Consider the following 13,171-nt stretch of genomic DNA (forward strand, 5'->3'; position numbering starts at 1 on the left):
AAGTTCTGTTTATCTCAGTGGCATCTTTTTTGACATAAATTAATGCAAATTTCCGCAAAGGGGAAAAAAAGTTCTCATGTTGTCTTTTAAACTAGATAAAGGAATTTAAGGTGTGACTACCCTGTCACTGAGCTGTCATTATATTTTTTAAACATAAGAGACACTGACTTTTTGTACATTATCAATTCTAAATTTACCAAGTGTGGAGAAAGCATTTAAGAAAAGATTTTTCCAACTGGCTGAGGGGATTTAGGAGCATAAATCCCATGGGCTTTCTATGTATTATGTGCTTCTAAATCCCTTAGTCACTTTTGAAAAAAATCTATCCCTTCGTTTTGGTCTTGTCGGGAAAATTTGGTGCCACGAGTAGTGGCAGCAGCAATTTGCATAATGTGCGACAGCTGTTGGCTGTCAACCTGTGTTTTGGAGCAACCTGGATCTTCATGATGAGCAGTTACAGAAGATGCACTCTGTCTTGTAATGTCCCCAGTCAAACTGATCAGTTGTGCATTGTCACTCACACCCGCCATGAATAACATCACATGAGTTATCTTCACAGCTAATCAATTAGCAAAAATATTCCAGAAATCTGCTTTCCACATTTGGATGGTGTGGCAAATATGCAGTGGGCATGGCCTCTCTGCACTCCTGATCACTTTTTAAAAGTGTCTGCACTATGCAGTGGAACTCTGCAGTCTCATCGTTCTGCCCCCGACTCTCAGTGCCTCAGCCCATTCTCCAAATAAGTTCCCCAACTCCAATTTAGAAGACTGTGCTGTTTTAAATTTCTGCATAGAATCCTGCATACTACTTAGTTCATAGCTGCAGTTCAGTCTCAGGGATTCACAGAACAGTGACTTCCGGTTTCTGTTCTCTTCTGATAGGGGCTGCTATCCAAGTGCACGAGCCATTTAAAACTCCCCTAAGCTTTGATGAATGTAAGGAGTGACAAAGAGAAACTACTCAACTAGGACCTGAGAGGACTGTGAATCATATCATGGCAGAGTACAGACAGGTGCCTGCAAAGAGGCAGAAAATCAAGCAGCCTCCTTTAGAGAAATATTTTGTGAAAATTACAGGTAGAAAACGTTGATGGTTTTCATGAAAGGGGTATACATTTTTAAAATTAATCAAGATTTTGGTTTCCTTAATAACAAATCTTCTTGGAAAGAATTTGTTTTATAAAATAGCATTTTTGCAGATCAGCATGGTTTTAACTGGCACATCAAAATGTGCATAGTAAGAAAAATATGTATGTTTGCTTCCAGGCTCTGCCTCATCCACTCATTTCCAACCCATATATCACCACCCAAACCAGGATAAAAGGAGAAGTTCTTATTTAATCTTCAGCATAAGAAAGAGTTTACAGTATAACGGGAAAAAGAAAAGGAGTACTTGTGGCACCTTAGAGACTAACCAATTTATTTGAGCATGAGCTTTCGTGAGCTACAGCTCACTTCATCGGATGCATACCGTGGAAACTGCAGAAGACATTATATACACACAGAGACCATGAAACAATACCTCCTCCCACCCCACTGTCCTGCTGGTAATAGCTTATCTAAAGTGATCATCAAGTTGGGCCATTTCCAGCACAAATCCAGGTTCTCTCACTCCCTCACCCCTCTCCAAAAACCACACACACAAACTCACTCTCCTGGATTTGTGCTGGAAATGGCCCACCTTGATTATCATGCACATTGTAGGGAGAGTGGTCACTTTGGATAAGCTATTACCAGCAGGAGAGTGAGTTTGTGTGTGTGGTTTTTGGAGGGGGGTGAGGGAGTGAGAGAACCTGGATTTGTGCAGGAAATGGCCCACCTTGATTATCATACACATTGTAAAGAGAGTGGTCACTTTGGATGGGCTATTACCAGCAGTAGAGTGAGTTTGTGTGTGGAGGGGCGGAGGGTGAGAAAACCTGGATTTGTGCTGGAAATGGCCCAACTTGATGATCACTTTAGATAAGCTATTACCAGCAGGACAGTGGGGTGGGAGGAGGTATTGTTTCATGGTCTCTGTGTGTATATAATGTCTTCTGCAGGTTCCACGGTATGCATCCGATGAAGTGAGCTGTAGCTCACGAAAGCTCATGCTCAAATAAATTGGTTAGTCTCTAAGGTGCCACAAGTACTCCTTTTCTTTTTGCGAATACAGACTAACACGGCTGTTACTCTGAAACCTGTCAGTATAAAGGGAAAAAATCCTTTAAATGTCCTTAATATTGAACAGTCTTCTACAGAACTCATTTGGGCTTGTTCCAACAACCAGGGTGTAAATATGTCTTTAACTTTTACAACATATTTAGACATTTTTAGCAACCTAAAGTTTGTCAACCAGATCTTTACGTATATTAACCATTCAAAGCCTTGACTAGCACAATGCTTACTTAAATCACAGGCTTCCACCAGTGCTTCAGATCCCATGAATCAGCTTCCTCTACAAAGTGCAGGGTTTTTTATAAATATCTCTACCCAAGAGATTTGGTGGAAAGTGTAATTGTAATTCCTCCCACTGATTAAGAGAAATAGGGAAATACTTTAATTAAACATTCAAAACTCTAGATTGTAAAATTGAATATTCTAATATTTGATAAATAACCCAATACTAGGTTTCAGAGTAACAGCCGTGTTAGTCTGTATTCGCAAAAAGAAAAGGAGTACTTGTGGCACCTTAGAGACTAACCAATTTATTTGAGCATGAGCTTTCGTGAGCTACAGCTCACTTCATCAGATGCATACCGTGGAAACTGCAGCAGACTTTATATATACACAGAGAATATGAAACAATACCTCCTCCCACCCCACTGTCCTGCTGGTAATAGCTTATCTAAAGTAATCTTCAGGTTAGGCCATTTCCAGCACAAATCCAGGTTTTCTCACCCTCCACCCCCCCACACAAATTCACTCTCCTGCAGGTGATAGCCCATCCAAAGTGACAACTCTTTACACAATGTGCATGATAATGAAGTTAGGCTATTTCCTGCACAAATCCAGGTTCTCTCACTCCCTCACCCCCCTCCAAAAACCCACCCCCATACACACACAAACTCACTCTCCTGCTGGTAATAGCTCATCCAAACTGACCACTCTCCAAGTTTAAATCCAAGTTAAACCAGAACATCGGGGGGGGGGGAGGAAAAAACAAGAGGAAATAAGCTACCTTGCATAATGACTTAGCCACTCCCAGTCTCTATTTAAGCCTAAATTAACAGGCCAGTCCTTGCCTACAGACAGCCCCGCAACCTGAAGCAAATACTCACCAACAACCACATACCACACAACAGAACCACTAACCCAGGAACTTATCCTTGCAACAAAGCCCGTTGCCAATTGTGCCCACATATCTATTCAGGGGACACCATCACAGGGCCTAATAACATCAGCCACACTATCAGAGGCTCGTTCACCTGCACATCCACCAATGTGATTTATGCCATCATGTGCCAGCAATGCCCCTCTGCCATGTACATTGGTCAAACTGGACAGTCTCTACGTAAAAGAATAAATGGACACAAATCAGATGTCAAGAATTATAACATTCATAAACCAGTCGGAGAACACTTCAATCTCTCTGGTCACGCAATCACAGACATGAAGGTCGCTATCTTAAAACAAAAAAACTTCAAATCCAGACTCCAGCGAGAAACTGCTGAATTGGAATTCATTTGCAAATTGGATACTATTAATTTAGGCTTAAATAGAGACTGGGAGTGGCTAAGTCATTATGCAAGGTAGCCTATTTCCTCTTGTTTTTTCCTCCCCCCCCCCCCCCCCGATGTTCTGGTTTAACTTGGATTTAAACTTGGAGAGTGGTCAGTTTGGATGAGCTATTACCAGCAGGAGAGTGAGTTTGTGTGTGTATGGGGGTGGGTTTTTGGAGGGGGGTGAGGGAGTGAGAGAACCTGGATTTGTGCAGGAAATAGCCTAACTTCATTATCATGCACATTGTGTAAAGAGTTGTCACTTTGGATGGGCTATCACCTGCAGGAGAGTGAATTTGTGTGGGGGGGTGGAGGGTGAGAAAACCTGGATTTGTGCTGGAAATGGCCTAACCTGAAGATTACTTTAGATAAGCTATTACCAGCAGGACAGTGGGGTGGGAGGAGGTATTGTTTCATATTCTCTGTGTATATATAAAGTCTGCTGCAGTTTCCACGGTATGCATCTGATGAAGTGAGCTGTAGCTCACGAAAGCTCATGCTCAAATAAATTGGTTAGTCTCTAAGGTGCCACAAGTACTCCTTTTCTTTTTGCGAACCCAATACTAGTTCTTAGTTGAGTTGGCAGTTTTGACACTTTGTGCCAAAAATATTTTGTATTTACAATTCCCGCATTTTATGGAGGTGCCCAAGAAACAGGAACATTTATCAGTTACGGTGGAGGATATTGTTTTTTTCATAGCTAACAGACTAATATCCCTAGCTTCAGACAGTCATGGTGCAGAAGATTAGCAAGGGATGATGTCCCGTCATCCTCACTTTTAAGGCCTGCCACAGCTTAAACGTCTTGCCTCTAAGGCCTTCCACAATCCCACTTTGGCCTATGTTTCAGATTCTGCTTCATGGCATGTCCCTCCTCCCATGATTCGCTCTATCTATGTACTGAATGACCTCACAATCCAGTGTGCCAAGACCCTTCCGTCTCAGCAAAATTCTTCCTAGGTATTGTCTACACTATGAAAGAGGTATCTTGTTAACATGTGTTAGCTAACAATTGTTAAAATCCTAGTATAGACAAGGCAAGTTGTAGCTTTAACATGTTACCCAGTCAAGGAAATCCTGACCCTCACTAGGCCCGTGAGGAGCCAGTGCCTGCTCTTCATGGCCTGGACACTTAGAGTATGTCTATATTGCAATGAAAAACCTGCCGCACCGAGTCTCAGGGCTCAGGTCAATTGACTCTGGCTTCAAGGGCTAAAATTGGAGTGTAGATATTTGGGCTTGGGCTGGAGCTCAAGCTTTGTGACTCTCTCCCTCCTTCCCCATGGGGTCTCAGAGCCCAAGCTCCAGCTCAAACGTCTACACTGCAGTTTTTAGTCCCACCGCCAAAGCCCTGTGAGCCTGAGTCAGCTGACCCGGGCCAGCCACAGCCATGCTGCAGGTCTTTTATTGCTTTGTAGATATATCCTTTAAGCACAAGGAGCTGGAGCCAACAGTCGCAAAAGTTCCTCTCCGTCAATACCTTCTTTTTCCCAAGTGCAGGAGCAGCAAGGAAAGCAGGGAGAGCCAGGGCCTGCCAGTCCCCTGACTCCTAGTATCCTCCCCTTCATTCCTCTACGATTGGGACCCTTTGTGGGATTTTGCTGCATGACTCTATTTAAGCCCTCCTGCACTCTTCACTAGTGTTTGTGTCTCAGCGTGCAGTGTGATGGTGTTCAGAATCTTGATGCACATTAAGGCATAAATACAAAGTTTGCAGTGTTTTCTGAATGACAACATTGTTTCCCACTACATCAAATTCTACCATGGAGGATTTTAAGGGCCAGATTTCTAAAGGGGCCTCAATCAGGCATTCACTTTTCTGTCTGCATTTTTGCCCAGAACTGCCAACTCAACTACGAGTATTACTAGTATTGGGTTATTTATCAAATATTAGAATATTCAATTTTACAATCTAGAGTTTTGAATGTTTAATTAAAGTATTTCCCTATTTCTTTTATCAGTGGGAGGAATTACAATTACACTTTCCACCAAATCTCTTGGGTAGAGATATTTATAAAAAACCCTTGAGTGCTTTTTTTTTTTTTTTTTTAGCATACTCAGCTGTGTGTGTACAGGTAACAGAAACTGGGAGTGAACAAATGCGCTTTGCATGTAACCATTCTATCTTTTGTACATATGACTATTAGAATCTGCCCCTGTGTATTAGAAGGCTGCTCAATAATTGCATATGTACAAATGAGGAAAACTTTTTGAAAATTTAGACTTGCCTTTTTCAGTAGTTTTAACTCAAAGTCCAATAACTTAGAAATGCATATTAGCCTGTTATTGGAAATGGGGGTCTCAGATGCACGCTTCCTTAATCAAGAAAAAACAACAACAAGCCACACACTGTCTGAGACTTCCTGCTTTCCTTGCCCTGTTATACAAAAGAATATTGTAGGATTTGCAAGCAGCATGGTGCTGATTCTCTGTAGAATATTCCCTGTCGTTCTGACAGCAGTTTGAACGGCTCCATTCAGTTTCTAACAATGGCAAAGGCCGCATAGAAGTACCACAAAGCAGGAGTATGAGCCCGATTTAAATGCTTTTATCATCAAATCCTTCTCTCCACCCCAAATAAAACAATGCTCTCTGACTGGAAGAGTAGATTGAGGCAAAGAAAGGATGAGATATGGCACTGGGACAGACACATACAACAATGCAGAGAACAGAGAAACAAATGCTGAAGAGTATTTCATTAGTAGAAAGAGGAGAGGGGAAACAGAGAAAACTGGGCAGATAGGAAGTGAGCTAAAGGAAACTTTAAAAATGAAAACTCTCTCCAGAACAGTATATGATAGATTGAATCTATCCCTTAAATGTAGAACAGGATAAGAAAATTCCCTCACCAGACAAAAATATGAAAGCCCTACTAATACCATAAGGTTTTAAAAGTGAAACATTGAAATAGTATTTATTTTACTGTTAACACTAGTTTCATAGCCTCTCAGTTTTAGTTGGTGACTATGCTTTGAGTATATAACATGAAGAGCGAAACATTAAGAAAACAGCTAAGAGTTTTCCAGTAGGACAGATACTCTTTATTTGAACTAAGTGAAATTAATCACATTAGAGGTGTCTGAATGAGGCCCTGGTGAGGTAACAGTCAAAACTGTATTTGAAATTGATCTTTAACTTCAGTTTTAAAACCTTGAAAATTTGAAATTAAAATGTTTCCCTGATCTTGCTAGTTTGTGTTTTTCTAGAACATGTGAAATGAAGGCAGAGTTTTGACAACCTGGTTGACTACTTCAACTGCAGAACCCTTTTTCAGTTAATAAGCCTTCAGCTCAGTCTTACACAGTCTGTGTGAGGGATTGAGCGCTGAGATTCTTTGAGCTAAATAATCAAAGTTGCAAGTCAGGTCATTTTGCCCAGGCAATAGTGTGCACGCAATTCTCTGCAAATGTGGAAAAGTTGTTTTCATTTCTAAGTTTGCAAGAATCTCACAGTTGGTTTTTGAAGATGGATATATATATCTGAACATATCAGCACACACATTTCGTCTTTAATGGGAGAGATGAGTGCTCAGCATCTTTGAAAAACAGGCTCTAATTCTATATTGTAATTTCAAGGAAATTTGACATGCACTCCGTCTCCCATGCACTTAGCTTTAGCAGCATTTTTCATAAGTGGAAGTTATTTGTTTTTGTAAACTCCTTTTACAGTGGTTATTTCTGTGTGATTATTTAAGCTACCCTTTCCCATATGCTGCAGAATAATTTCCCTTTCTCCACAATTGCTAACTACTACCAGATGAAGCCAGACATATCAGTTACCAGGATTCTGACTGACTGACTAATGACTAGCATTCTGTTAAGAACTCCTGATCCCAGCTGGGGTGCCATAAATTCTATCTGCCTTAATACCTTCCTTCTTGTGGAGGAGAAGGGACCTGTAGAAATCAAGATTCTCCAGCATCATCTTATTCTCTCTAAATTCTTTTCAAAGGTGTTCTGCTAATTTAAATCACAGAAGGGCTAAAGGCATGAGTTCTGCCCATTTTCTTCTTTATTCCCTTCAAATTATTTGTCTAGGTCTGAATCATCCTTCCATGTTAGATATGACTCCCCTTAGAGTCTATCAATGTTACTCCTGGAGCTGCCTGCAGATTGAGAGAGAGAGATTTCCTCCATCCTCTTAGAGATCTTAATGTGCTGCTTAGCTCCTGCCTGCCTGGAGAGTCATCAATTGTGTTCAGAACCTAAATTCAGATTCCCTATATGGTCACACATTACAGTAACACTAGACAACTATTTCCCTTGCAGACATCTTAGAAACTAAAATAGTAATTGTATGTAGCACTGTACAAACAATAACTAATTAACCCTCAGAACACTATTTGAAGGTAGCTAGATAGTTACTATCATCCCCATGTTACAGAGGGAGAAACAGAGGAATTAAGTGTCTAGTTTAGTGATACTCAGGCTGAGGCTCAGGAGCCACAAGTGACTCTTTAATGTCTCTCTTGAAACTCTTTGCAGCACATGATATTAAAACACTGTATGATTTAATTATTAACCAATCTAAGTTATTAACCAATCAGGATGCTTTTACAATGTTGTTAACCAGCTGTAGTTGATAAAATAATAATACTTGGTCAGTCATTTTGCTGTGAGAATTATATATATATATATATATATATATATATATATATATATATATATATATATATATGTTAGGGCTGTCAATCTCAGTTAATGCATGTGATTAACTCAAAACAAATTAATGCGTTTTTTTTTTTAGTGAGCATTAATCACACACCTCTGGAGATGGGGCTCAGCAGAAGCTGGGTGGGGAGGGAGGCACCCCTTTGTCTGCACCATCCCCTCCCCGCTGGACAGGGCCGGTCCGAGGGGTGGCAAAGGGAGCCATCACCCAGGTGCCCTGCACCGTTGCATGCCTCTGGGGCAGGAATGCCCCTCCTCCTGATGCTTTGCTCCACTGCTGCTCCTACCTCCCTCCCATGGAGCCACGCCTGGCCAAGCTGCTTAGGACCAGGAGCCTGCCTCCTGTCTGCTGCGCAGAGTGGGGGTTGGGGAGGTGGGCTGATGTTGGGATGTCCCTTTTCTGCCACCCATGTATGCGGTCACCGCTGAGCAGGGGGTCAAGGAACAGAGGGATCCAGTCTGCTGCTGGCTCAGAAGTGAGTGCTGCTGACAGCAGCTGCTGCCTGAGTGCTCTGCTTAAAGAGATAGCACTCCCCCAACACACACACCCACAAGCACTGGAACTGTGTGTGTCTGAGCTTTAGAAAACTATCACCCTGAATTCTGATAGAGGTTCAAACAGGAGATTCCTCTGAATGAACTTGATCTTGCTTGCTTTGTTGGCAGGAGAGGAACAAACTAAACTTTATCCTCCCAAGATTTCTTTTTCATTCCAGTCCTTATACCCCAAACTATTCTAATAAAAAACGTAATCTCAATTTCTTTACAGAATTTTTCAAATACTGGAGCAGAGGAAGGAATAGATCACTTCCCGGATACAGTCTCTTCAGCCTCTCTGCCACATACAAAGCCCCATTGATGATAAATAAGCAATGTGCTTATAGCCATATCTCTAGTTTCTGACTGAACCAAGACAGAGTCAAATCTCAGCATCCTCATCCTCACAAGTCCTATTCTGCAGCCTGCTGTATAATGTGAAATGTTGCTGCTTGGTTTTGCAGATTCGAAATGTGGCAGCCAATCTCTGTGTGGACAGTAAACATGGGGCCACAGGGGCAGAGCTGAGGCTAGATGTTTGTGTGAAGGATGGCTCAGAACGGACGTGGTCACATGAACAGGTATTTTAATGACATAAAAATGCAGCGTAAAATTGTTGCTTCTCTTCCCCAGATTCTAAAGACTTTTCTGAGGTTTCCTCCTCCTCCTAAGTCTAAACACGGTGTGGAATTTTTAAAAATCTGTTGTTGGCCTTAATAGCTTTTACAAAGCAAACCTTAATATTACCTTAGGTTCTCCGCTAGTCATCTTTTTTGCTGTTTTCCCCTAGCTTCATTTATGGAAAGAGGAGTTATGCCCAGAAGTTCTTTAGGCTTCCGATTTTTGCTTAGTTACACAAAAATGTTGACTTGATTCATTTAGCTCTCAGCATTTCTGAAAGTAGACATGTTTGTCATGAAACATCCACATCTGTATTATAAAAGAGCAGAGGAGCCTACCAGACATGTCTCCTTCTTGTCCCTTCAGCCGAATAACCCTAACGACTGGAAATAAGATCAAAAGATTTCAAATATGGTGGATTCCAAGTGGGTCAGGTCAATGGCCAAGAAAATGATCTGAGCAGCTGTGCTTTAAATGAATTTTGGGTACAAGGAAGAAATATGTATTTCCAATAGTAACCATATGGATTCAAAGAGGCCAGAAAGGAAGAGGTGGCAATCAAGAAAAGAAATAATTAATTAATTATCAATCATGTTTATTAGGACAGTGCCTAAGAGCCAATCAATAATTGTGCTAGGCACTGTACTAGTAGATAGTCTCTTGCCTGAAGAGTTTACAGTCTCAATACACAAGGAGGGTGAACCATGTGATGGCAACAAACGTTGTGTTAGTTCCCAATATTTGCGGGGGGGGGGTTAGGGGGTTTACTTAGGAGGGGATAAGCTAAATGGAAAGGGAAGGCAAGAGGGTGAGGAGGACAGGTCAGGGGAGAAAGAGGTAAAAGGGGCAGATGAAGAGGAATAAGGATGAGGTAAAGAGATGGAGGGAGGCAGAGGGTTGGAGCAAACAGCCAATCTGCACAGGGCAGAGAGAGAGTGCAGTCAAAACTGCAGGAAGTTCTCTGAACACTGAAAGATCCCTGGTTTGGCTGCTTCCACTACTACCATTATTGGTTGGCCAGCTGCTCTGTGCTATTTTTCTCCAAGGCCATATGCTGAGGAGGAGCGTAGGGGAAGGAAAAAGGGGAGGCACCACTTGGGTCATAGTCCCTGCACAGTCCTGAATCCAGGGAGATTCTGTGGGTGGGTGGGCCGGCCTGGCCAGAGCCCCATTTTGTCCTCTCCCATCCCAGTGCAACAATCCTTCTTTGGCTGCTTCTGCTCCTACTGTTAGGAAACAAAGGAAAGAAGGGTGCTGGGATGGTACTTAAATGAGTTGGGGTAAAGGGACAGCTTTTTGAGAATGGGGGGCAGACAAGGAAGAGAGAGAGAAGGTTGAGAGCAGTGGAGACATGAGAGTGAGGCCAGGAGGTTAAGGATTGATTTGATCAGTCTATAAGTATTTATATGGAGAACAGAAATTTGATAAGGCTCTTCAATCTAGCGGACAAAGGTATTAAAAAAAAATCCAATGGCTGGAAGTTGAAGTAGATAAATTTTGACCAGAAATAGGGTGCACATTTTTAACAATGAGGGGATTAACCATTGGAACAATTTACCAAGGTTTGTGGTGGATTCTCCATTATTGTATTTTTTTTTTAAATTAAGATTGGATATTTTTCTAAAACAGATGCTCTAATTCAAACAGGAATTAATGCAGGGAAGTCCTATGGCCTGTGTTATATAGGAGATCAGACCAGATGATCACAATGGTCTGTTCTGGCTTTATAATCTATGAGTCAAAGGAGGTCAGGCAAGGATGCTAGAGGGGGTGCAGGAGAAGACACAAGAAACTTGGTGACAGGGGAGAGAGTTTGTTGGAGGAAAGAATCAGAGGTGCCAACTTCGTGATTTCTCCAGAGGTGTTGGACCCCAGCCCCGCCTCTTCCTGCCTCCGCTCCTCTCCCTCCCCCTGCCAGTGCCTCCTGCATGCCACTGAACAGATGATCACAGGCAGGCGGGAGGTGCTGGGGGGGAGGGAGAGGAACTGAGCAGTGGGGCCTGCCAATGGGAGGGCGGAGGGCGGAGGGGGAGGAGCTGATCCACGGGGCTGCCGGTGGGTGCTGAGCACCTACAGTTTTTTTTCCATGGGTGCTGCAGCCCCAGAGCACCCATGGAGTCGGTGCTTATGGAAAGAATAGTGGAGAAAGAGAATGGAACTGATCTTTTAAGAAGACAGCTAGGCCTAGAGGTGCTTAGCCCTGGTCTACAGTAGGAGTTGAGGTCGAATTTAGCAGCGTTAAATTGATTTAACCTTGCATCCGTCCACATGACGAAGCCCTTTTTTTCTACTTAAAGGGCTCTTAAAATCGATTTCCTTACTCCACCCCCGACAGGGGGATTAGTGCTGAAATCGGCCTTGCTGGGTCGAATTTGGGGTACTGTGCACACAATTAGACTGTATTGGCCTCCGTGAGCTATCCCAGAGTGCTCCATTGTGACCGCCCTGGACAGCATTCTCAACTCAGATGCACTGGCCAGGTAGACAGGAAAAGGCCCGCGAACTTTTGAATTTCAATTTCCTGTTTGGCCAGCGTGGCAAGCTGCAAGTGACCATGCAGAGCTCATCAGCAGAGGTGACCATGATGGAGTCCCAGAATCGCAAAAGAGCTCCAGCATGGACCGAACGGGAGGTACGGGATCTGATCGCTGTATGGAGAGAGGAATCCGTGCTATCAGAACTATGTTCCAGTTTTCGAAATGCCAAAACCTTTGTCAAAATCTCCCAGGGCATGAAGGACAGAGGCCATAACAGGAACCCGAAGCAGTGCTGCGTGAAACTTAAGGAGCTGAGGCAAGCCTACCAGAAAACCAGAGAGGCGAACGGCCGCTCCGGGTCAGAGCCCAAAACATGCCGCTTCTATGATGAGCTGCATGCCATTTTAGGAGGTTCAGCCACCACTACTCCAGCCGTGTTGTTTGACTCCTTCAATGGAGATGGAGGCAACATGGAAGCAGGTTTTGGGGACAAGGAAGATGATGATGAGGAGGAGGTTGTAGATAGCTCACAGCAAGCAAGTGGAGAAACCGGTTTTCCCGACAGCCAGGAACTGTTTCTCACCCTGGACCTGGAGCCAGTACCCCCCGAACCCACCCAAGACTGCCTCCTGGACCCGGCAGGCGGAGAAGGGACCTCTGGTGAGTGTACCTTTTAAAATACTATACATGGTTTAAAAGCAAGCATGTTTAATGATTAATTTGCCCTGGCATTCATGGCTCTCCTGGATGTACTTCCAAAGCCTTTGCAAAAGTTTTCTCAGGAGGGTAGCCTTATTCCATCCACCATGGTAGGACACTTTACCACCCCAGGCCAGTAGCACGTACTCGGGAATCATTGTAGAACAAAGCATTGCAGTGTATGTTTGCTGGCATTCAAACAACATCCGTTCTTTATCTCTCTGTGTTATCCTCAGGAGAGTGATATCATTCATGGTCACCTGGTTGAAATAGGGTGCTTTTTTTAAGGGGACATTCAGAGGTGCCCATTCCTGCTGAGCTGTTTGCCTGTGGCTGAACAGAAATGTTCCCCACTGTTAGCCACGGGGAGAGGGGAGGGCCTAGCCACATGCTGGGGGGAGGCAAAATGCTACCTTGTAACGAAAGCACATGTGCTATGTATGTAATGTTAACAGCAATGTTTA

The 13,171-nt window shown here is 43.1% G+C and overlaps 1 protein-coding gene across 1 annotated transcript in view; it reads left to right on the forward strand.

Moving 5' to 3' along the window:
- Positions 1-13,171, forward strand: part of GALNTL6 (polypeptide N-acetylgalactosaminyltransferase like 6) — a 906,144-nt gene that overhangs the window by 871,022 nt on the left and 21,951 nt on the right. Inside the window, exon 10 of the mRNA XM_077814511.1 lies at positions 9,375-9,491. Coding sequence (XP_077670637.1) covers positions 9,375-9,491 — 117 coding nt within the window. The remainder of the gene's footprint in view (positions 1-9,374; positions 9,492-13,171) is intronic.

The sequence above is a fragment of the Eretmochelys imbricata genome, chromosome 4, assembly GCF_965152235.1.
Source record: "Eretmochelys imbricata isolate rEreImb1 chromosome 4, rEreImb1.hap1, whole genome shotgun sequence".
In the NCBI taxonomy this organism is placed as follows: Eukaryota; Metazoa; Chordata; order Testudines; family Cheloniidae; genus Eretmochelys; species Eretmochelys imbricata.